This window comes from Grammomys surdaster, unplaced genomic scaffold, assembly GCF_004785775.1.
Source record: "Grammomys surdaster isolate TR1022 unplaced genomic scaffold, NIH_TR_1.0 371, whole genome shotgun sequence".
Classification (NCBI taxonomy): domain Eukaryota; kingdom Metazoa; phylum Chordata; class Mammalia; order Rodentia; family Muridae; genus Grammomys; species Grammomys surdaster.
This window is the reverse complement of record NW_021604790.1, coordinates 2,558,355-2,582,009: the sequence shown is the minus strand read 5'-3', so window position 1 is coordinate 2,582,009 and position 23,655 is coordinate 2,558,355. Positions and strand designations below refer to the sequence as shown.

At 42.5% G+C, this 23,655-nt stretch overlaps 1 protein-coding gene across 3 annotated transcripts in view; it reads left to right on the top strand.

Moving 5' to 3' along the window:
- Gpatch8 (G-patch domain containing 8) overlaps nt 1-22,734 on the top strand; it is a 74,235-nt gene extending 51,501 nt beyond the window's left edge. For all 3 annotated transcript variants that reach the window (XM_028780449.1, XM_028780450.1, XM_028780451.1), the window contains 3 exons: nt 2,548-2,691; nt 13,304-13,434; nt 17,809-22,734. In XM_028780449.1, the coding sequence (XP_028636282.1) occupies nt 2,548-2,691; nt 13,304-13,434; nt 17,809-21,712 (4,179 nt within the window). In that variant the 3' untranslated portion in view covers nt 21,713-22,734. The remainder of the gene's footprint in view (nt 1-2,547; nt 2,692-13,303; nt 13,435-17,808) is intronic.
- The last annotated feature ends 921 nt before the right edge of the window (nt 22,735-23,655 follow it).

The window sequence follows — 23,655 nt, the reverse complement described above, 5'->3', positions numbered from 1 at the left end:
ACAGGAAGGCTGGGCATGGCGGCACACATTTTTATCCCAGCATTCAAGAGGCAGGCGTTTCTCTCTGAGTTTGAGAAAGCTTGATCTACAAAGAGTTCCAGGACATCCAGAGCTGAACTCTGTGAGTTCAAGGCAACACAGAGAAACCCTGTTTCATAACAAAATAACAACAACAACAAAAAAAAATAGAAACAGAAGAATTATAAAAGTTAGGAAGCATGAGCTATAGAATAAAACCATTTCTAACTTGTAAGTTTGTAGCTGGAATTTTGGCTACTTTGTGGTTTTTTTTTTTCCACCCTTTCAACCCCCAATAGTAGGAAAGAGAAAAGGGTAGAGGGAGAGAGGGGGTGTTTTTATCCTTGTACCACTTCCTGCTGATTAGGGACATCAAGTTATCAAGTTCCTTGGGATAAATTTGACCTTTGTAGTCAGGATATCTGATTTTTATTGTTTCTTCTCTGCACACAACTACTTGGAAAACCACAACCAACAGCATCTAACCAACAGCCCACTCCACCTCTTGGGGCTTGAGTATTTATATTCCCTCTGAAGAGTCCCCCCAGAGGCTGGTGGATCTCTGTGAGTTCAAGGCAAGCCTGTTCTGCACAGTTCAGAACAGCCAGAGACATGTCTCTGTCTCTTTGTTTTTTTGAGACAACAGGACTGGAGAGTTGGCTCTTCCAAAGGTCCTGAGTTCAATTCTCAGCAACCACATGGTGGCTCACAGCCATCTATAATGAGATCTGGTGCCATTTTCTTTCATGCCATTATACATGCAGGCAGAATGTTGTATACATAATAAGTCTTTTTCTAAAAAAAAAATACAGCAACAACAAAAACAGTAAGAAAATAAACACAGCTAAAATTGTCGGCATGAGTTTGAGGCCAGTAAATTGCAGGCTGGCCTGGATTATGGTGGGGTTGTGGAATAGTGTACTAAGCATAAACGGAAAATCCAAGAACTTCCAAGTTGAGTGCATAAAAGATCTTTATATCTGGACACTCTCTTCTAAAAACTACACCAGAATCAAAGATCTTGAAAGCCAGGAGGTAAAACATGATTTTCTCCAAGAAAAACAACCATGCTCATTCCTTTAATCCCAACATTTACAAGGCAGTAGCAGTTGGATCTCTGTCAGCCTGGGTGAATTCTAGGCCATTTAGGCTTTATAACAAGTCTCCAAAAGCAAAATAATAGTGACTTGTCAAACTCTATCAGATGTGGTAAGAGTGGGGCTGAAGTTATTGTTCAGTTGGTAGAGTGATTGCCAAGCCTACGTGTGAAGGCCTGTGTTTGAGTCCCAGCATTATATAAACTGGGCACAATGGTGCAGTTCAAGGTTGCATAGCAAGTTTGAGGCCGACCTGGGATATATAAGACCCCATCTTCAAAACAGACAAGTGAGTATTTCTGCCTTGTTTCTGACTCTAAGAGGGAACTTTAATTCTTTCACCATAGTGATGTTAGCTAAGGGGTTTTTTTTTCTTTCTTTCTTTTTTTTTTTTTTTTTTGTGGGGGGAAGGGGAGCTGCTGAGGGGTAGGAAGAGACAGAATCCAACTAAAGTAGTCTAAACTTTCCTGGACTCATGTAGTCTAGGAGGCTCTTCCTCTCAAGCTTTCCAAGGGCAGTCACAGCTCACTAGCTAAACGCTTTTCATGGATTTTTCCCTATCCTGTTTGTTGAAGTTCTTACCATGGAAGAGAAATTAGACTTTGCCAGAGTTTTATTTCTTTGTAACTAATTGAGAAAATCATGTAACAACCTCCCCCCCCACACACACACACACACATACACACACCCTTAGTAATAGGATATGTTTTACTGACTGTTTTTTTTTTTCTCTCTTTATGTTGAACCTTGAGTCCTTTTGGATAGATCTAATTTCTCTTGATCTTGTTTAGTATAAGCATTATTCAAATTAAAACTAAAAATAGGAGGTATAATGGGGCAGGAGGGATGACTTAAAAGTTAAAGGCACCTGCTATTCTCGAAGAGGACGTGGATTCAGTTCCCAGTACCTACATGGCAGGTCACAACTGCCTGTAACACCATTCCAGGGATCTAAACACACTCTCTTGGCTTCTGTGGGCATTGACACATATGTATTACATAAACATAAATGCAAGCAAACATTCAAAGTAACAGTATCTTTTAAAGATGAATAAAATGGAGGCACATGATGACACAGATATTTGCTGTATGACCCTGGTTGATTTAGTAATCTCTATGTACTAGGGATAACTTTGAACTCAAGGCAATCTTGTCAGCCTGGGGTGTCTTGAACATCACTGTGCCTGATTACATTGTGTCTTATATTTTGCTCAAGGACAAAATCGAGAATGGTATAGAACCTTGTCTACAGTATTGCCAAAGGGGAAATAAAATTGCACTCTCATGAACACTTGTTAGTGCATTTACTGGTGCCATTGAATTTTATGGAAAGCTATTTTTCTCTCTGCTTGGGTAGTAGCTGTCTAAATTCTACTGAACTTGGTTTTTTGTTTGTTTTTTTTGTTTTGTTTTATTTTGTGGTTCTTCACAGGATTATGTTGACAAAGAAAAGGCAATTGCAAAAGCCTTAGAAGATCTCAGAGCCAACTTTTACTGTGAACTTTGTGATAAACAGTATCAAAAACATCAGGAATTTGACAACCACATCAACTCTTACGATCATGCACACAAGCAGGTAAGGGATCGAGAATCAAGGAGAAAGATGTCGTTGTTAACAACTGTGGAGCTGATGGGTGCGATGGCTTCTTACATTAGCCAGTCTTTATTTTTGTACCTGAGAGTCTTGATTTTTTTTTCCCATGGGAGCTATCCTAACATAGATAAACCCCCTGCTACTCGTGACTTTCTTAAACCTGAAGTAATGCTTGTGGCTTTTAAGTAGTTTCTAATTTTTTTCAATATGGCAATTGATCTGAGGACCACTGGGAGAGCTTATGTCAGTTTCTCCCCTTTCTTCAACATGTTAAACTTTTGAAGAGTTATCCTAGACTGTATTCTTCTGAATGTCTGCATATATAAGAATTCAAGTTTTATTGGCTACTACTATTTCCTATCAGTAAGTCATTTTGTTACACTCCATATGCCTTGAAAAGTAACTAAATCCTGAAGAAAAATAAAGTTAGACACACTGTATCTTAACAGAAACCAAGCCACTTTGTCTTAATAAGTGTCTACCTTGAGGAAATAGAAACACCTTGACCAAAGGCAACTTAAAGAGGAAAGGATTTATATCCTAAGTAACAGTTCATCACTGAGGGAAGTAAGGACAGGAACCTAGAGGCAGGACCTGATTCAGAGGCTGTGGAAGAGTGCAACTCTTTGGCTTGTTCTTATGGATTGTCGAGTTTGCTTTTTATACCACCAGGGCCACCCTCTTAGGCTCTTGATAGTCATTTCAGTTAAATTGCTTTCAAACAAACAAATAGGGTCTTTAAACGTCCCAGATCTCCCTGTGTAGACCAAGCTGGTCTTCAGCTTATGGTGGCCCTCCACAGATACCCAGCCAGTGTCAGGATTTTAGGATTATGTCACCATACCATACAAGATGGCTGGGCTATCTCCCCAGCCTCAAAGTTGCATTTTAAGAAGAAAGAATTTCTATCAAAGCAAAGTATTTAAGAAAGTGCAAAACTAATAAAATTCAAACCTCAGTGATACAGCTCTCAACTTAAGTGTAATAGAAATTGTTGCAGCTTGATTCATTCATTCATTCATTTATCTTTATTTATTTATTTATTTTATTTATTTATTTTTTGCCATTCTCATTTGTTTTCCTGTATATGCTGACTGATTTATTTCACTATTCTACTCAATTACAGTAGTTATCAGCCTGGAGAGAGCCTGTTCCTCAGGGGTACTTCAGAGTTGCTGTCTGGGTACATTTCAGGTTACTTTAACTAAGTGGTGGTATTTTTGAGGTCAAGTGAGTGGGATCCTTTTAAATATTCTACAGTGCACAAGAAGTACCTGAAAATAAAGAATTACCTGGCCCAGAATTACAGTCTCTGGTACTGAGGTTAACTCTTGAAAACCTTGAAATAGATGATGTTATTGTTTCATGTTTGCTTAGCACAGATCATAATTATTTTACATCTCTGGTTATATCATAAACATTTATAAAGAGCTTGTCTAGATCCAAAATGTTAAACTCTTTTAGATAATCAAAATAAAAATATAAAATTAAGAATTCAGAGATCTGAGGAGATGATTCAAATGGTAAAGTACTTGCTTTACAAGTGTGAGGACCGGACACAGTCTCTTAGATGGGTGTGGTAGTATACCTGACATCTCAGGAGCAAGTCAACTATCTAGACTAGCCAAAATGGTAAGAGCTCAGTGAGAGGCCCCGCCTCAGTATGTAAGGGGAAGGTGATTAAGGAAGATACCCTCCATCAGCTCTGAGCCTCTACACACACATACCTCGTAGACACAGAACTCTCCTCCCCAGTGTTGTGTCCTGACACTTGTCAGATTGCTCCTTTGTAAAGTGCTTGTAGCACAAGTGTGATACTGTAAATTCTGATCCCTAGCACCCATGTACAAAGCAGGAAGCAGCCTGTACCTATCATTTCTGTGCTGGAGAGGCAGAGACATGAATATCCCAGGATCTCTAATCAGCCTTACTAATTAGCAGGTTCAGTGAGAGATCATCTCTCAAAAATCAAAGTGGAAGGTGATAAAGACAACCCAACCTATAGTTTCCATATGCACAAGCATAAAAAGGCACACATGCATGCATACACACACACACACATACATACATACATACATGTATAATATATAAAATTATGAGTTTCTTACAGAGAACTCAAAAATACTGTCCACTAATACAGAATATGTTTGAGAGTCATGACTTGGAGGAAGATCTTTAGCCGTGTCATTCACAAATGCATGTCAGTTCATTCCTTCACCTGAGTCAGAAGTACACTTTACATATTAAAAGACCTACACATCATGACATGAGTCTGAGATCTCAGTAGGTGAAGGCAGGAAGATTTTTAATTTGAAGCCAGCCTGAGCTACATAGAAGTTTCTATCTCTAAATACAAAGCAAAGCAAAAAAAACCAGTTGGAGTATGTATGACTTTGGTTTTTTGTTTTGTTTTTGTTGAAAAGTAGACCATATCATCTTTCCTCATATTCTTGTCTTTCTACAATTTGTAGAATCTCAGGACAGCGTGTTATAAATTTATCAACAAAAGAGTCGTAAATGACTTTTATAATTCCAGCTCTTCTCTGCACTCTTTCATTCCTTCCTTCCTGTCTTTTTTCTTGTTTCAAGAGAGGGCATTCACTATAAAACCATGCTGGCCTCTAGAGTCCCGTGCCCACTCTAGAGTCCCATGCCCACCTCTCTCAGCTTGCCTGGCCTCTATTCAGAATTGTGAGGAATTATCAGTTGACTTTGCCACAGCACAGCTAACTAGGATATAGTACCTCATAGGAGATAGGATCATGTGTTTTATCCTCTTCTGTGGACAATGGACTTATATCCAGGCCTGCCTTTTTCAAATTGGTGCTCTAAAATTATAAAGGCACTTTGTGCTGCCTTCAAGCAAGACAGAGGGTTCTTATGGCTCCGAGGGAAGAGGTAAGTGCTTTAATGCCATGACAGTCCTAGCTGGCATCCTCTATCAGATTTTCACCATGAGAGCTTTGGAGAAAAGCTTTGTTACTGGCAAACTACTGGAGGCAGGTCCTGGGAAATACTGTTACCTTTCTTAAGGTCCAGTTTCTGAAAAAAGCAGCAGTATGGTTACTCTCATTTGTGATCTTTTTTAGAGAAGGAGAAAGGAAACTTTTAAATGCCCCTATTTGCTAGTTCTTCTCAAATTTTCTAAGATTTTTGTGAAGTCATTAATATAAAAATAATTGAGACTCTGCTTAAACTTTCTAAGTATAAAAGTGTAGGCACTGTGATTCTAATTCTTGCACTCTGTTTTATTACCTTTTGAAATCCCCAGTGATAAAACCAACTATGCTTAAAGAAATAACCTACATATGATTACTTACTAAGTCCTGACATGTCTGAGTGCGCAGTAAACAGTGATCGTGTCCTAGTCTTGTCGGCTTAGTAATAAGCTACAGGTAAATACGAAGCTTAAGGGTTTCCATCCCCACTTCCCTGCTCTTTTAGTTATCTTACATATCTTAAAAATGTTTGTCTGCTGATAGATGTAAAAGCCTCAAATTCAGACTGCAAGGAACCTTTTTCCTAGAATGAACCTATAGCGGTGCTTACTAGTAAACATTGGGGCTGGAGGGGTAGCTCAGAGTGAATATGTTCAAAGCCTGGTTTGTTCTTCAGGACTGAAAAAAAAAAAACAAAAAAACAAGAAAAACGTAAAGCACCTTCATTTCACACTTTTGTCTGTAACTTCCTATTTGTGTCACTAGGGATTCTTGCAATACATCGAGCAGAAGATCACAGCTCACCTCAACATATCTGTTTGGCTTAGTCTTGATGATGTTAGTTTTTCCACTTAATTTTAATTGGTTCCCACCTAAAAAAAAATTCTGAGTCATATACAGTGACATACTCTTGTAGTTACTGAAACAGAAACTCGGAGCTAGCTTCTGCAGCATGACAGTCAAGTGTCTTCTGTGTTTCTGTGTGAGTTACTGATTTTGGTTTGTTGTCTTGTTGCTGCTTTTATTTAATCAGACAGTTATAGTGATGTAGTTGGACTTGGGATTACAGATATGAACCCACCATGCTTTGAGGCCCATCTCTTAAACAGAACAAAACACCTAGAGCTGCTCAGTAAGTCAACCTTTGACTCATCTTGAGTCCAAGGTGATGTTGGCACTATACTTCAACAAGCCTTGATTCCAGCTTAGTAGTTGCCGTCTCTCACTCACTCTCCAAACAAACAACTGTATACTCCACATCATCCTTTACAGTCTGTGAGTCATTAGTTCCTCACCATTTTAAACATTTGAGTTGTCACTCAGACCTACTTGATGTTCCTTCCCATGTTCCCAAGTTCTGACTGACACTGGGCCCACTGAAGCTGTCTCTGACTCCTCAGTGTTGGGCTCACTTCCTTGCAGTCTCAGTGTGTGATCATCTGATTGCTTGCCATAATTTGGCATTCTAAATCAGCTTCCAGTATTTCCTTTATTTTTTCCTCTCAGAGGAAAGAATGCTTTCAGCATTTCCCTTTGTCTAAAATAACTTTAGTATCAAAACTTCTGCACTTTTTACATGTTCTGAAAAAAACTGAAGTCTTATTTAATAATACCAATATCTGTTTCATCTGTGAAGTAGTAGTAGTAGTTTTCTGAACTTTGAAACAGCATGCCCATCGCAGCCAGTAGTAATTTCACTAATTGAATTACACAGAATAGAGGCTACTAATGCATAGTTTCCCTAACACTCTGTACTGGCTGGCTGGATCTTTGTCAGTGTTGACTATTCATAGTTGGTTGTTTTCATACTTAGCATTGCTAGAGAGCTGAAGTGTTTGGGTTTCCCTTGGTACTCAAAAGTAATTTGCCTCTGGATTAAAGTGTGTTCTGAGAAATGGTGAGTTTCAGTGGCCACTCTGCTCTTAGGTTTCATTGTGTGCTGACTTGTTTTGTTTTATAAGTTTGATTCAGATTTGTTTCTGTCATTCAGTTCTCTATGTGGAGTGTGAGTGTGTCTGTGTGTGTCTCTGTGTGTCTGTGTGCGTGTCGGGATCAGAACAGACATATAACCAGTTGGATGAGGGAACATATCCTAGGGCTGAAATTAAACAAAAATAGCAAACTATCTAGATCACAGAGCTGTGAACATATTCCATGTCTGTTTTATTTATAGCATTTATCCTTAGGAAACCATAAAGTATGTCTGAATCCTAAAGCTTCATAAATATTGACTTAACACAGTTCCCCTCTCAAATAGTTATGCTGTGGAAACAGAAGTGTAAAGGAAAGCATGTGTCTTAGAACCTGTGTACAGCTGTGCAGAGTGAGCTGTGCTGGGTGTGTAGTCTGTCACTGGGTGCCATTTTCTTTTCTTTTTAAACAGTCTTTTTTTTTTTTTTTTTAAGATTTATTTATTTATTTTATGCATATGAATACAACACCATTACTCTCTTCAGAGACACCAGAAGAGGGCACCAGACCCCATTATGGATGGTTATGAGCCACCATGTGGGTGCTGAGAATTGAACTCAGGACCTCTGGAAGAACAGTTGGTGCTCTTAACCCCTAAGCCATCTCTCCAGCCCACTGGGTGCTATTTTCTTTGGGACTGTTTTTGCTTAATAGTGAATGAAGTCATTTGGTCAGTCTCTAAAACTTGAGTATGTTTTGATCTTTTCACCTACTAAGAGTAGGTTACTTGCCCAGTAATCACAACCTAACTAACTTTGGGAAAGTGTCTACTTAGGAAAGCTATCTGCTTTTATACGTGGTTGATGACAAACCTCTCAGAAGCTAATACTGCAGGTAAACTACATATTTTCTTATTATGTATTTCTAACTGTTCTTCACCTTAGCACACAACCCTAATTTAAATAAAAACCCACCTAGCATGTTCATGTTCTGCTGTTTCAACTGGTTTTTCTTTGTAAATTTAAATTCATCTCATTGATACACTATGATAGTAATTCTAAGATAAAATCTGTGTTCTGTTGTAGTCTGAAAGTTAAAGTAACCCAACTAAAGCCTTGTAAGTGACAGTGCTGTGAGGAGAGCATTGAACCAGGTGCTGGTGCATACCTAACCAGTCCAACCCTGCAAAAGGAAGGTCAGGGTTCAAGGACAGGCTGAGCCTCACGTGGATCTCAGTGTAGAGAGCTTACCTAGCCTGTATAAGGCCCCTAGATTGAATTTCCAGTTGGGTGGGAGGATGTAAAGGTGCTGTACTCTCTGAGCTGAGATGCCACTGCTCTAGCTCGCCCAGTTAAATGTGAAACTCTCTATTATTTCCCTGTCTCCATTGAGTAATATCCTGGATGATCTTTTCCAGAAATATCAAACCCTGGGGCTTGAATTGGGTGCACTGGCCAAATACTTGAGGGGTTGCTTCAGTTTGGCAGAACGTGGTCATTGTTATATAGCACTGTGTTATAGGAAAGAGAGACATAAAACAGTAGAGAAAAGAGGCCTGGGGTTTTGGTATATAGTATTGTTGATATGAGAGAAGAAGGAATGTTTACAGGTTGAAGAAGGTCAGAGCCATATGTCCAGAAAGAGACTGAAGCTTAGGAACCACCCCTATGTTCTGTTTCCAGCTCTGTTCATGGCAACACAAAATGCATGAAAAGTATGTATAGTCTGTCTTCGATTCAATGACTTTTAAAAGAAAAGCAACCAGGTGGTCTGTACTCTAGACTGGCCTCAAACTCAGATGTCTATCTGCCTGCCTCCTGAATGCTGAAGGTGTGTGTGCCTTACCATTGCTAGGTCAGGAAGTTTTTATTTAAGAAGAGATTTCCTTTAAATAGTAGTTAATTTTGGTGTGTGATTTTTTTTTAATTTGCAAGATTTTTTTATATATATAATAAAGTTTACTTTAAAAATAAAAATAGCTGGGCAGTGGTGGCACACGCCTTTAACCCCAGCACTTGGGAGGCAGAGGCAGGCAGATTTCTGGGTTCGAGGCCAGCCTGGTCTACAGAGTGAGTTCCAGGACAGCCAGGGCTACACAGAGAAACCCTGTCTCGAAAAACAAACAAAATAAAAACAAACAAAACAAAAACGAAAAAGAAAATAGTAACTGAGTGGTGGTACACACATTTAATCCCAGCACTTGGGAGGCAGAAGCAGGTGGATCTCTGAGTTTGAGGCCAGCCTGGTCTACAGAGTGAGTTCCAGGACAGCCAGAACTAGACAGTGAATCTCTGTCTTGAAAAACCAAAAGAAGGGGGGGGCGGGGAGAAAAGGAAGAAGAGCACTATGAGCAGTTGTGACCTGCCAGGTGCTTTGTTGTGACTGACAGGTAATAACTTCAGAGCCGGCCTGGGCAGGCTGCTGATAAATGCCCTTTCTAAAACTAAAGTCAAAAGAGGGCTGCAGACAGTTTAGTTGTAGAGCACTTACCCATGAGTAAGGCCTGAAATACTAAAAAGAAAAGGGGTTAGTTTGTCATTTAATCTCATAAACCTATTAATACCTCATTCTAATTTTATAATGAGGGCAGCTGAGGCTGTGAGGTACAAACTCAGTTGACTGGTGACTAGTAGATTAACCTGGGTCTTTCTGACTGAAGTCTCACACTTGCACCTTTCTGAAAGACAGGAACAGCTGTATTGAGAAGAGAATCTGACAGTCATAGATGAGAACTAGAGCAAGGTGCTGACGCTGGAGAATGCTATTCTGGGCTCCTAGGAGGGGGCGGGGCAGGGACCGCAGAGACTTGGTGAAGGGAATTCTTTGACCTCAAGTAGGAAAGAAAGTTGGAGCCAGATAAGGAAAATAGAATCTTAACCTGAGACTTGGAGCTCATGAGATGGCTCAGTAGATGAGGGAGGGTCTGCTGCTCATTCAGCCTTATGACGACACCAGTCCCTCCCTGAGACACAAGGCAGGAGTTTGCGGGAGTGCCACGTCCTGCCAAGGCTTATACACATGAAAACACAATAAATAAATATATAAATAGATGAGTCCTTTAAAAAAAAAAGACACAATTTTTCATTTTCATCAGAATGTCACCATCTGAAAGGCAGTTGTGTGTGTGCTGTGTCTGGGGAGGTTTATATGCTGTCTCTCAGAGTGGGCTAGACCTGGGAAGTTCTCATTCTACCCTGAAACTCCAGGCTTGACTGAAGTTTGTGAGGGCAGTGAAGGAATATTTGCTGGACTTAATAGAGTGCTCGGGTACACTTTACCTAGAAGGAAGCTTTACACTTGAGATTTGTCTCCTCAACAACATTCTGTTTGCTGTCTCTCTGTCTGTGTACTGTGGCAGGACTTTTGGGTAGAATATGTTGAGAATGATGTTGGTTCGGTTCTGTTCCTTCGTCTTCTAGAATGAATAGACCCAGGCATGATGGCCCACCCGTTTAATCCCTGTACTCAGGAGGCAGAGGCAAGTGGTTCTCTCTTAGTTCTAGGCCAGCCAAGGGCTACACAGTGGTCTTGTGTAAAAGACCAACAAAAGAAAGGGAAAGGAAGAAGAAAATGTAATCCTTGTCTGACACAATCTGGAGGCTCCAGGGTTTGATGAAAATAATTTTTTTTTTTAACAATGTCCCATATTTCAACAAATGCCTGCTTTGAGTGAGAGTCACGTAGAAGAACTTGACTGGGGGGGGGGGGTAATAGGAAAGATGAGAAAGACGTTGCATTCTATTTACATCTTGATAAGAGAGCTTATTAAGTGTTTAGGGAGGAGAAGTAAAGATCCATACAAAATGGCATAATAGTCATAGTGGATCCTTTCTGCCCCATTTCTCTCAAAAGAAAAATGTTGAAATTCATACTTTTTAAGATAGTTGATCCTCACTGAGCCTGGTGGTGTAGATGTGTAATCCCAACTACTTGGATGGCTACATCAGAAGTTCAAGGCCTGCCTGGGCCACAGACTAAGGTGAGTCCAGGCAGCTCAGTGAGGCCTTCTCTAGAAGTAAAGGAGGGTTGGGGATGTAGATAGTTCAGCGGTAAGCTTAGTACCAAAAAGGGGTGGGGGGATGACTTGAGTTTATAAAAATCTAAATCTTTATGGGGCCTACCCCAGCACCAGCTTTGTTAGCCAGTGATTAACTGACTGAAGTTCTCTGCACTAAAGATGAGTGGGTACAGCCTCACTCACTGGTTTTAGACAGTAGCAGTCTTTCCTATAGTTCTCTGACCAGTTTTCTTGAGGAAATGGAACTTATTACAGAAAAATGGTGGTTTCATTTATCTAGATGGGATTACTGTGTGCGTGTGTGTGTGTGTGTGTGTGTGTGTGTGTGTGTGTGTGTACGTGTGTACGTGTGTACGTGTGTGTACATGTACATGTGTGTGTACGTATGTGTTTTTCCACTCTTGCTTCTCCTTAGCCCTTGTTGAGTGGATGCTTTTGTCCCTGACTGCTGAGTATATCGTTTGTAGATTCACTGAGAGCTTATGTAGTAATGCTTGCCTTATTTTTCTCTTCCACTCTTGTTTTATTTTTTACTTTTTTTCTCTGTGATGTGACGTTTTCAGCTGATGTTTTGAGAGCAAATCCTTCTAATTTGGGAGCCCAGATCACAAGAGTGAGTTTTTCTATAGTGTCTTTAGCTGTATATCTTTTTTGTGTATGTGTCTTTCTTCCTTTCCCCCTCCCAATTCCAAAAGATCTGAAGCACATTTCATAAATATTAGGTAAGAAAATTCCTCTGTCTGTTGAACACCATGCCTTTCTAAAGCAATGTCCACTTTATATTGGGTCAGCTCCCTTGTCTTAAGCTGTTGGGAGAGCACAGGCTGATGGGTAGGCCTTGCTTTCACTTCTCATGTTCTGGAGTGTGGTGCACTGTCTTCATTGCAGATGGGTATGTCAGACTCTGTCACCAGCCTGTCTCATGACATTTCTTTGGTTTTTGTTTTCTTTAGTTTTGAGGAAAATTACACAGTAGCTTCTGAAAACAAAAGGCCCATTCTGTTACTGAATTTTAAGTAACAGAATCTTCTACTTTCCTGTGTTCTTCTTCCCTGGTGTTCTTCTCAGGGCTGTGAAGGAATGGAAAGCTACATTTTTTCCATTTTAGCAGACAGGCTGGATGAAAGTGGTCAGGCTGAGTTCTGAACATGCCAGGGTTGGAAGACCTCTCTAGACTTTAATAATTATAAGAAACCTCTGTTATCACTAAAACCAGACAAAACCCCCACACTTTTATGGTGGGGAAAGAAAGTATTTCTGTTTGCTCTGATTCTGATAACCTCCCATGTAAGCTGTACATTGCTTTTTTTAGATCTTACACCTTGGGTAATTTTCTGTGCCAGCCTAACCCCTTTCTGTTCACTTTGGCCTGTGTCACTACGATTTATCTCACATGTGTGTGTCTGGTTCTGCATCCTGGAAGAGCAGGTGATTGGTCTCTTTTCTTTCTTCCCAATAGTCTAAAATTTGCGTGTTGCTTCTGAAATCATTTTGTTTTGTACAATAAGGCAAATGACTTGCTGTCCTAATTACAAATGCCCATAATCAAAGTGTCATGCTCAAAGTAATCAGCCATTGTGTTTCTGAGTACCATATAAATATAATAGTGTATTCCATGCCAGTGTTATAACATTGGTTCAGGGTAAATATTATAAAGGCTTTGCTTCCATATCTGTATGTTAATTAAAATTGCTCACCTTCTGTTTCTTTCTTTCTATTAACTCAGAGACTAAAAGATCTCAAGCAGAGAGAGTTTGCCCGAAATGTCTCTTCAAGATCCCGAAAAGACGAGAAGAAACAAGAAAAAGCCCTTCGGCGGCTCCATGAGTTGGCAGAGCAAAGAAAACAAGCTGAATGGTAGGGAAATTTCATGTCAGGAATGTTCTATAGATAAATAGAATCCTTAAGATTTAAACTTACAGGGCTGGAGAGACAGCTCGGTGGTTAAGAGTACTGACTGCTCTTCCAGAGGTCCTGAGTTCAGTTGCCAGCAACCACATGGTGGCTCACAACCATCTGTGATGGAATCCAATGCCCTCTTCTGGTATGTCTGAAGACAACTACAGTGTACTCATATAAATAAACCTTTAAAAAAAAAGATATAAACTTACAAATTTAAAATTGTAATTCCAACACTGGGTGTAGTAGCTCATGCCTATAATCCTAGCACTTAGGAGTCTGAGGCAAGAGTATTGCTAAGATTAAAGCCATTGTGGACCTGATGAGATCTGATCTCAAAAAATATATATCTTAAAAATATTTAAATTTTGTGATGAGGAAGTATTGTGGAAAGATGGCTCAGCAGTTATGAGCACTGACCACTTCCAGAGGTCCGGTTCAGTTTCCAGCAACCACACAATGGCTCACAACCATCTATGAAGGAATCTGTTGCCCTCTTCTGGCATGCAGGTGTACATGCAGTGCAGAATGCTCATATGTAAAAATAAAGTAGAAGCTCTACAAGTGTTTTCATTGGACCTGGTGTATATCTCAGTACTTTACATAAGGATATATAAAGCCCTAGGTTTGATTCTGCAGTACCGCAGAAGAACGTTGGCATATACCTGTAGTCCCAGCACTCAGGAAGTAGAGGCAGGTGGACCAGAAGTACAGGGCTATGCTTGGTTGTGTAATGAGTCTGAGGTCATCCTGGGACACCTGAGAATCTGTCTAAAAAGAGAAAGGAGAAGGGAATGAAGTGGAGAACTCCTTGGAGTTGTCCTGAAGAGTAACTGGCTTACTCCATTAGACACAACTAAAAGATGCTTGCAGCCATATTATGCCAACAGCCACATTGGGGCTGAGTGATGAGTAAATGACGTCATTGTTTCTGTTACAAGTTCTCCAGCACAGCCGTGTGGATAAGCACAGCACTCTAGTTTATCACTTCAACATCCTAGCGCGTCTTTTCTGAGTCAGGTAGGATCACTGCCTTTTAAACTTTTTTTAACTCTACAGTTAGCAGGTGTCATTGTGTATGCCCTAATCTCAGCACTCTGGAAGTAGAGATGGGTCGATCTCTGTAAATATGAAACCAAAATGATCTATATAATGAGTTCCATCATCTCAAAAACAAATCAAAAACTTAAAAATTAAAAAGTTTTATTATTAAAAGGTTTGAGCCAGGCGGTGGTGGCGCACGCCTTTAATCCCAGCACTTGGGAGGCAGAGGCAGGTGGATTTCTGAGTTCGAGGCCAGCTTGGTCTACAGAGTGAGTTCCAGGACAGCCAGGGCTACACAGAGAAACCCTGTCTCAAAAAACCAAAAAGAAAAAGGTTTCAGCCAGGGCTATACAGAGAATCCTTGTCTCAAAACAAAAAAGGGTTTATTGGGTGTAGGACAGGATAGAGCACCTCTTTAAAGGATCCAAGTTCCATCTTCACCATCAGGAAAAATAAAAGACAAAAATTGAAAGTGAGGAGAGGGGGCCAGGCAATGGTGGTTACACGCCTTTAATCCTAGCACTTGGGAGGCAGAGACAGGCAGATCTCTAGGGGTTCAAAGCCATGCTGGTCCACAGAGTGAGCTCTAGGACAGCCAGGAGTACACAGGAAAACAAAAGAAGAGGAATAGGATGAGACAGAGCCCTGGCTTGAACATTCAGAAACCTTTCCGTTCAACCTCCAAAAGTGTTAACACCCTGGCGTGGGAAATACATGTACACCTATGTGTTTGGGTCACTCTCCAGAGGAGAGAATGTTTGCTTTGCCATTCCCCTCATTTCTTGGTTTGCTCTTAGCCTATACTTCAGATTTCCATTGTGTGTTTAATTTGTTTAGTTTTGATTATATGTGTTTTTCCATGCTGAAAGGAACCAAACATAAGTGGGAATTGGAGAAAAAAGTACTTAAACAACCTATGAACTCTAACGTTGAATTATACCACCTATAACATGATTGCAATTTTTTTTCTTTCTTTTAATGTTTTTTGAGGTTTTTGTTTGTTTGTTTTTTAGTTTTTGTGGGTTTTTTGTTTTGTTTTTTTTATTTTTCTTTGTTTTCTTTTGTTTTGTTTTTGAGACAGGGTTTTTCTGTGTAACCCTGACTCTCTTGGAACTTACTGTGTAGACCAGGCTGGCCTCGAACTCAGAGCTCCTCCTGCCTCTCCTTGGAGAGTCCTGGGATCAGAGGCGTGTGCCACCGTGCTTGGTTGCAGTTTCTTATCTGACAAATTTACAAACTGCATTTGCTTACTGCGTTTATACATGGATTCATGTGCCATGGTGTGTGTGGATGAAGAGGACAACTCTGTGCAGTCTGGTCTGTTTATCCACGTGTTTATCTGTTTCCATGGGGTCTAGGGAGTAAACTCAGGTCACTAGTCTTCTACGGCCACCCTTTTCCTGCTGAACCATCTCACCATCCCAATTTGCAACTTTTTCTATAGTAAATGCATCTTTCTTTGGCATGTTCTAAGGATATCTCTATGAAAGATGTATGTCAGGCTACCTTCTGGTTCAGGACATATTATACTTGTTTTTCTTCAGAAGCAGCTTTTAGCTCTCATTTTATAAATTAGCAGTTAAAAGATGACCAAGTGGGAATGATCAGTATGTAGGTTACTGGTTTGGCACTGGGCCCTATACACGTGACATCGTTTATTCATTGATATGAGGTAGAGTATGACACAGTATGAACATGTCTTACTGTATATGTCTGCTTGGATTCCATCTTTGAACAGCAGCGGCACGTTCAACCCACAGCTAGTGAATATCTAACTAATTGTCTTTAGTTACTGAGTTCAGATTTCAGGAAATGCCTAGATAGTCCATATATAGCAAGATAGGCAGTAAACACTGGCTTTAAAGCACCATAGTAGTTCTGTTGTAGGAGCTGGAAGGTTGCTTGTTACAGGCATCATTCTGAGTACCCCCTAAAGTATAATAGTTCCTGCAGTTCAGCAGGGGCCAACAGGATGGCTCAACAGGTAGAGGAGCCAAGCCTGAAAGCCTCATCGAGTCCTGAAGCCCATACAGCAGAAGGAGAGGACCAGTTCTACAAGTTGTTCTCCGACATCCATACATGTACCATGGCTTGTGTGCATTCACACACAATTAATAAAATGTAACAAAAAATACATTTAAAAAAAGAAATACATTAAAAAGAAAATTATAGAATTATTAATAAGTTTAAGCTGTGTGCTATATATAATGCCTAAAAGATGAATCATCCCTTTATTCACTGTGTCCATGCTCCCTGTCCATTGATGGGAAGACAAAGTTCACGTTCCCATAGCTTGCATTATGATGCACTATTATAACTCCTCTTACTGTTAATCTCTTGGTGTGTCAGCTTATAAACTAAACTTTATTATAATGTAGCCTCTCTCTATGAGTGTGTACATGTATGTGGTTAAGTTAAATCCAGTGTCATGTACCCACCTGTGTCTGTCTGATTGTCTGTTCTTCCCACCCCACCCTCTCACTCTCTCTCACACACACACTCACACTAAATAAATTCATGTCATCTTGAAAGTGGAGGGGCTAGAGAGGTTGCTCAGTGGTTAAAGACCCCTAGATGACCTTCCAGAGGACCTGGATTCAATTTCCAGTTCACAGTCTTTTATAACTCCAATCCCAGGGGATCTGATGTCCTCTTCTGACTTCCAAAGGCAATGCATACATATAGTACACAGGGATACATAAAAGCAAATGTGCACGTAAAATTAAAATAAAATGAAAGGGAAAAAGTTTTTTAAATATATGATTGCTCCAATACATGATTTGCTCTGTCTGCATGTATACTTGCATGCCAGAGGGCATCAGACCCCTTTATAGATGGTTGTGAACCATCATGTGGTTGCTGAGAATTGAACTCAGGACCTTTGAAAGAGCAACCAGTACTCTTAACCACTGAGCCATCTCATCAACCTCAGAGAAAACTATTTTCATTAAAAATTTAAAAATAAAAGGCTTGGTAACAGATTAAAGAACTGTGAGATGGTATTGGTCAAGAACTTGAGCTGTAAGATGATCCTTTTTGTGGGGCAAATAGCTTAAAGGATAGCAATAGCTAGCTGGCCTTGGAAATTTAGCCTGGTACTTGAATCAAATGAAACTTTGCCTACCTCTGTTCAATAAGTTCCATTCTTCAGCACATTGCTAGGGGCATCCACTCTGCATCTTTGAGATCAACCTATGATGAGTGGAAGGACAAAGACGACGAGTATTTTATAAGATCTATAACTTGAATCCTCTCTTTTGTTTTCTCACTTTCTCAACCACTGTATAGTGCACCCGGAAGCGGGCCCATGTTCCGACCAACCACAGTGGCTGTAGACGAAGATGGTGGAGAGGAGGATAAAGACGAGTCGTCAACCAACAGTGGTGCAAGTGCTGTTCCTTCTTGTGGCTTTGGATCTGACTTCTCCACAGATAAAGGGGGCCCCTTCACATCAGTACAGATCACTAATACCACTGGACTGTCCCAGGCTCCTGGGTTAGCCTCCCAAGGTATCAGCTTTGGCATTAAGAATAATCTGGGACCCCCGCTGCAGAAATTGGGAGTGTCATTTTCCTTTGCCAAGAAAGCTCCCGTCAAACTTGAATCAATAGCATCCGTTTTCAAGGACCATGCAGAAGAAGGGACCTCTGAAGATGGAGCGAAGGCTGACGAGAAGAGTTCTGACCAGGGAGTGCAGAAGGTGGGAGATGCTGACGGCACTGGCAATCTTGATGGAAAGAAAGAAGATGAAGACCCTCAGGATGGAGGGTCCCTTGCCTCAACACTGTCCAAATTGAAAAAGATGAAGCGGGAAGAAGGAACAGGGACTACAGAACCAGAATATTACCACTATATCCCCCCAGCACACTGCAAGGTCAAACCTAATTTCCCCTTCTTACTTTTTATGAGAGCTAGTGAACAAATGGAAGGCGATCATAGTACACACGCAAAGAACGCCTCAGAGAACAGAAAAAGTAGTTCTCCCAAGCCTAAAGTTTGCTGTAAGGCAGCAGCAAGCCAAGGAGCAGAAAAAACAGTTAGTGAAGTTTCTGAACCTCAAAAGGAAGCCACTGTGGCTGAGCCCTCAGAGCCTGGAGGCAAAGCTGAAACAAAGAAAGGCTCTGGAGGGGGTGAAGGTGAGCTGAGTGAGAGTAGGGAGACTTCAGAGAGCCAGGTGTGTGAATCCAATCCTAAAGAAACTTCTCCGACCCCCCCAGCAACAAAAGCAGGCCAGGGACCCAAGCATCCTACTGGTCCATTCTTTCCAGTTTTGAGCAAGGATGAAAGCACTGCCCTCCAGTGGCCATCAGAACTACTCATTTTCACCAAAGCAGAGCCTTCCATTTCCTACAGTTGTAATCCTTTATACTTTGACTTTAAACTTTCAAGAAACAAAGATGCTAAAGCTAAAGGGACAGAAAAGCCAAAAGATGTCGGAGGCTCTTCAAAGGATCACCTCCAGGGCCTCGATCCTGGAGATGGAGGAGAACCAAGTAAAAACAGGGAAGGGGAGCAGAGTGTAATAGTCTCTTCTGAAGGCAGAGTGGATGAACCTGCTTCAGGGGCTAGCTGTAGCAGCCTGAACAAGCAGGAGCCTGGGGGTAACCATGCATCGGAAACTGAAGACACCGGAAGAAGCCATCCTAGCAAGAAAGAACCATCAGGCAAGTCTCACAGACACAAAAAGAAAAAGAAACACAAAAAATCCAGTAAACACAAACGTAAGCACAAGGCTGACATGGAAGAGAAGAGTTGTAAGGTGGAGTCTGGGGAGAAATCTAAGAAGCGCAAGAAACGGAAACGAAAGAAGAACAAATCAGCAGCCACAGCGGATTCTGAACGAGGACCCAAACCAGAACCTCCTGGAAGTGGCAGCCCTGCACCACCAAGAAGACGGCGTCGAGCTCAAGATGATTCCCAGCGGGGATCCCTTCCCGCTGAAGAAGGAAACAGTGGCAAGAAGGATGATGGTGGAGGTGGTAACAGTGCCCAAGATCACGGTGGAAGGAAACACAAAGGTGAACCGCCAGCTTCCTCCTCTCAGCGGAGAGCTCGCACCAAGCATAGCAGCCGGTCCAGCCATCGGAGCCAACCCAGTAGTGGGGATGAGGATAGTGATGACGCTTCTTCACACAGACTGCACCAGAAGTCCCCATCCCAGTACAGTGAGGAGGAAGAGGAGGAGGAGGAGGAGGAAGAGGAGGAAGAGGAAGACTCTGGTAGTGAGCATTCTCGTAGCCGCTCTCGATCTGGCCGGCGCCATTCCTCTCATCGTTCCTCCCGGCGTTCTTATTCAAGCAGTTCTGACGCTTCTTCAGAGCAGAGCTGCTATAGTAGACAGCACAGTTACTCTGACGACAGCTATAGTGACTATAGTGACCGGTCACGCAGGCACTCTAAGCGCTCTCATGATTCAGATGATTCCGACTATGCCAGCTCCAAACACAGGTCCAAACGACACAAATACTCATCATCTGATGATGACTATAGTCTCAGTTGCAGCCAGTCCCGAAGCCGATCTCGGAGTCATACAAGGGAGCGATCAAGATCCCGAGGTCGGAGCCGCAGTAGCAGCTGTAGTCGCAGTCGAAGCAAGAGGAGAAGTCGCAGCACCACAGCCCACAGCTGGCAGCGAAGCCGAAGCTATAGCCGGGACCGGAGCCGCAGCACCAGAAGCCCCTCTCAGAGATCAGGCTCCAGAAAGGGATCGTGGGGTCACGAGAGCCCAGAGGAAAGGCGCCCTGGCCGCCGGGATTTCATTCGTTCAAAGATCTACCGCTCTCAGTCTCCCCACTATTTCCGATCAGGTCGGGGAGAAGGTCCTGGAAAGAAAGAAGATGGCAGAGGAGATGACAGTAAAGGAGCAGGCTTGCCCTCCCAGAATAGCAGTACTGGCACAGGAAGGGGGTCAGAAAGTGACTGTAGTCCTGAAGATAAGAATTCTGTTACTGCCAGACTGCTGCTAGAAAAGATCCAGTCCAGGAAAGTGGAGAGGAAACCCAGTGTGTGTGAGGAGGTGCTGGCCACCCCTAATAAGGCAGGGCTCAAGTACAAGAACCCACCACAGGGTTACTTTGGGCCTAAACTCCCCCCATCTCTTGGTAATAAGCCTGTTCTTCCAATGATAGGGAAACTTCCAGCTACCCGGAAGTCCAATAAGAAATGTGAGGAATCTGGCTTGGAAAGGGGCGAAGAGCAGGAACATTCAGAGCCAGAAGAAGGGTCCCCAAGGAGTAGTGATGTTCCGTTTGGGCATCAGTGCTCCTCAGAGGAAACAGCTGGTCCCTTATCAGACCCTCCCCAAGAAGAGCCAAAGTCTGAAGAAGCTACTGCTGATCACTCTATGGCTCCGCTAGGCACCCCAGCACATACTGACTGCTATCCTGGGGATCCAGCCATCTCCCATAACTACCTCCCTGACCCCAGTGATGGGGATACTCTGGAGTCTCTGGATAGTGGCAGTCAACCAGGCCCTGTGGAATCCAGCTTGCTGCCTATAGCCCCAGACCTTGAGCACTTCCCCAATTATGCACCTCCCAGTGGGGAACCTAGTATTGAATCCACAGATGGGACTGAAGATGCTTCTCTGGCCCCTCTAGAGAGCCAGCCCATCACCTTCACCCCTGAGGAGATGGAGAAGTACAGCAAGCTCCAGCAGGCTGCACAGCAACACATCCAGCAGCAACTTCTGGCCAAACAAGTTAAGGCCTTTCCAGCCTCAACCGCCCTAGCTCCAGCCACACCAGCCCTGCAGCCCATCCACATTCAGCAGCCAGCCACAGCCTCTGCCACCTCCATCACAACTGTCCAGCATGCCATCCTACAGCATCATGCGGCGGCAGCTGCTGCCGCCATTGGCATTCACCCTCACCCTCACCCTCAGCCACTTGCCCAAGTCCATCATATTCCCCAGCCCCATCTCACCCCGATTTCCTTGTCCCATCTCACTCACTCAATTATCCCTGGCCACCCTGCCACCTTTCTTGCTAGCCACCCTATCCATATAATTCCTGCTTCGGCTATCCATCCTGGGCCCTTCGCCTTTCATCCTGTCCCTCATGCTGCCCTCTACCCTACCCTGCTTGCCCCACGGCCTGCTGCGGCAGCTGCCACTGCCCTCCATCTTCACCCACTGCTTCACCCCATCTTCTCAGGTCAGGACCTGCAGCACCCTCCCAGCCATGGGACTTGAGTTGGGAGTTGGAAGCCTATGTTGAGCCAGGGAAGGTGACCTATTCTTCCCTTGGGGGTGTTGAGCCATTTATACCAGCAAGTAAAAGCTGGAACGGGCAGTGTCTTGACAGCCAAAGAAATGAGTTTTGGCTTGCAGGGATGGATTTAGATTTGAGGTTTGCTTTGGGTTTACTATCAGGGATATTTCCCCCTTTCTATTAGTCCCTCCCTCCTGTGTTTCTAAGCTAGGGAACACCAGTAAGTGCTACCCACACTCCTCTGCAGCAACATCTCCAGACTGTCAAGTAATCCTCCTTCCTCTACTTTCTGATCCTCTGCACTTCCCCTCTGTAAGTTCAAAACATTTTCCTCCTCTAATGGGTTGTCACCGAAGCACTTGCCATGGGCCCATCTGGTCCTGCCTTCTCAGTGCCACAAGGAAGGCCAGGCTGTCTCTCCAGTGGTGAAAACTCCACCACTTTTCGGCAGTGTCTTTGACTATCCCTTTGTGACACATTATCCCAGGTGAGGTGGAAGAGGGAGTCTAACCTAGAACCAAAAGCAACTCAGGCTGCAATTTGATCCAGTTTCCTTACAAACAGAGCCATGCATTTGGCACTATTGTCCTCATGCCCCTCATCCCAGAAGAGGCATCTACATATCCCAGACAAGAAGATCCTATCGTGAGTAGAAGCTATGCTGAACATAGGGTCACCCATGTGCTTCCCAGCACGGAGCTCGTGTCTGAAGGGTATGTTTTCTTCTGTTATGTTAATGTTTTCTTCTTAATTTATAGGATTTTTTAATGTAAAATTGCACTGAATTCTATAAACGTAAATGCTGCTTTTTGTAGCTCATATTAAAAAGGTTCCGTATTTGTAGTATACTGCAATAATATTTTCTACATCCAGCTCTTTAAGTGATCCTTGTTCTGGTGGCTTTCTGTAAATATGTTTGCCCTAGTTGAATTAAGAAACTTTAAAGGTTATAAAATAAAAAGAAAAAATAAAGTATTTGTTTGTTTTCTGCTAGATGCAAAAATGAGTAAGCATGTATATTTTATCAACCTGTATTTTTTGAAGTTATGAACTATAAAAATGTTGACACATTTTTTTTCTTTTCTTTTCTTTTTTTTTTTTTTTTTTGCTGGGACAAGTGTTAAATAATTTGCAGTAGTGGTTGGTTCGTCCTGCACTGGGATTCTTGAGTTGATGAGCACCAGGCAGCTGCTGGTGTCTGGAGGATGCTCAGTCACAGTGTTCTCCCTGATGTGCTTTGTTATACAGAGAGACAGTGGACTGCACGGTGGAGGGGAGGATTGGTTCAACAGCTTTATTCTCTGGAAGCAGTGACACTCACTCGGTGATTGTCTGGGAAGAGGGACCCTTTGGTTTCCCTGGGTACCTTGTTCCAGGCAGTCTCATTTGCCTTCCTAGTATTTAGCCCCCTCTGACAATTTTTTAAATGTGCCTTTTGGGTTGGCTAGAAACTAAAATAGAAATAGACCAGAGGATAATAAGAGTTGGGACAGTTTTCTCCTTTGTTGGGAGGTGAGCACATTTACAGGTAGGTCAGGATTTTTTGGCTTCGCAGTTCTCTGCTATCTGCCCAGCTCAATTTCTTCTTCTCTCCCATGACACTGACCAGAAGTCCATCCATCCCTCTCCCCTGTGGCCTTCCCCCAGGCTCTCGGCCCTCCTTACCCTGACCCAAAGGTGCTTGTAATGCAGGCCTCATCTCCTTTGTTAGTGCTCTTCTGGTGACTAGAACTGGTTAAGCAGTCAACTGACATAAGCCCTACTTGCCTAGACCAGGGTTCTCTGTTCCTGCCTTCTCAACTCCCCAAAGGAACGGCTTTGTTAGAGAAGCAGGCGCTGGGCGAGTGAGGCTGGTCCTTGGCTGAGTGAAGCTGGGTGAGTGAGGCTCGTCCTTGGCTGAGCCCCTCCTACCTTTGTGCTCCTT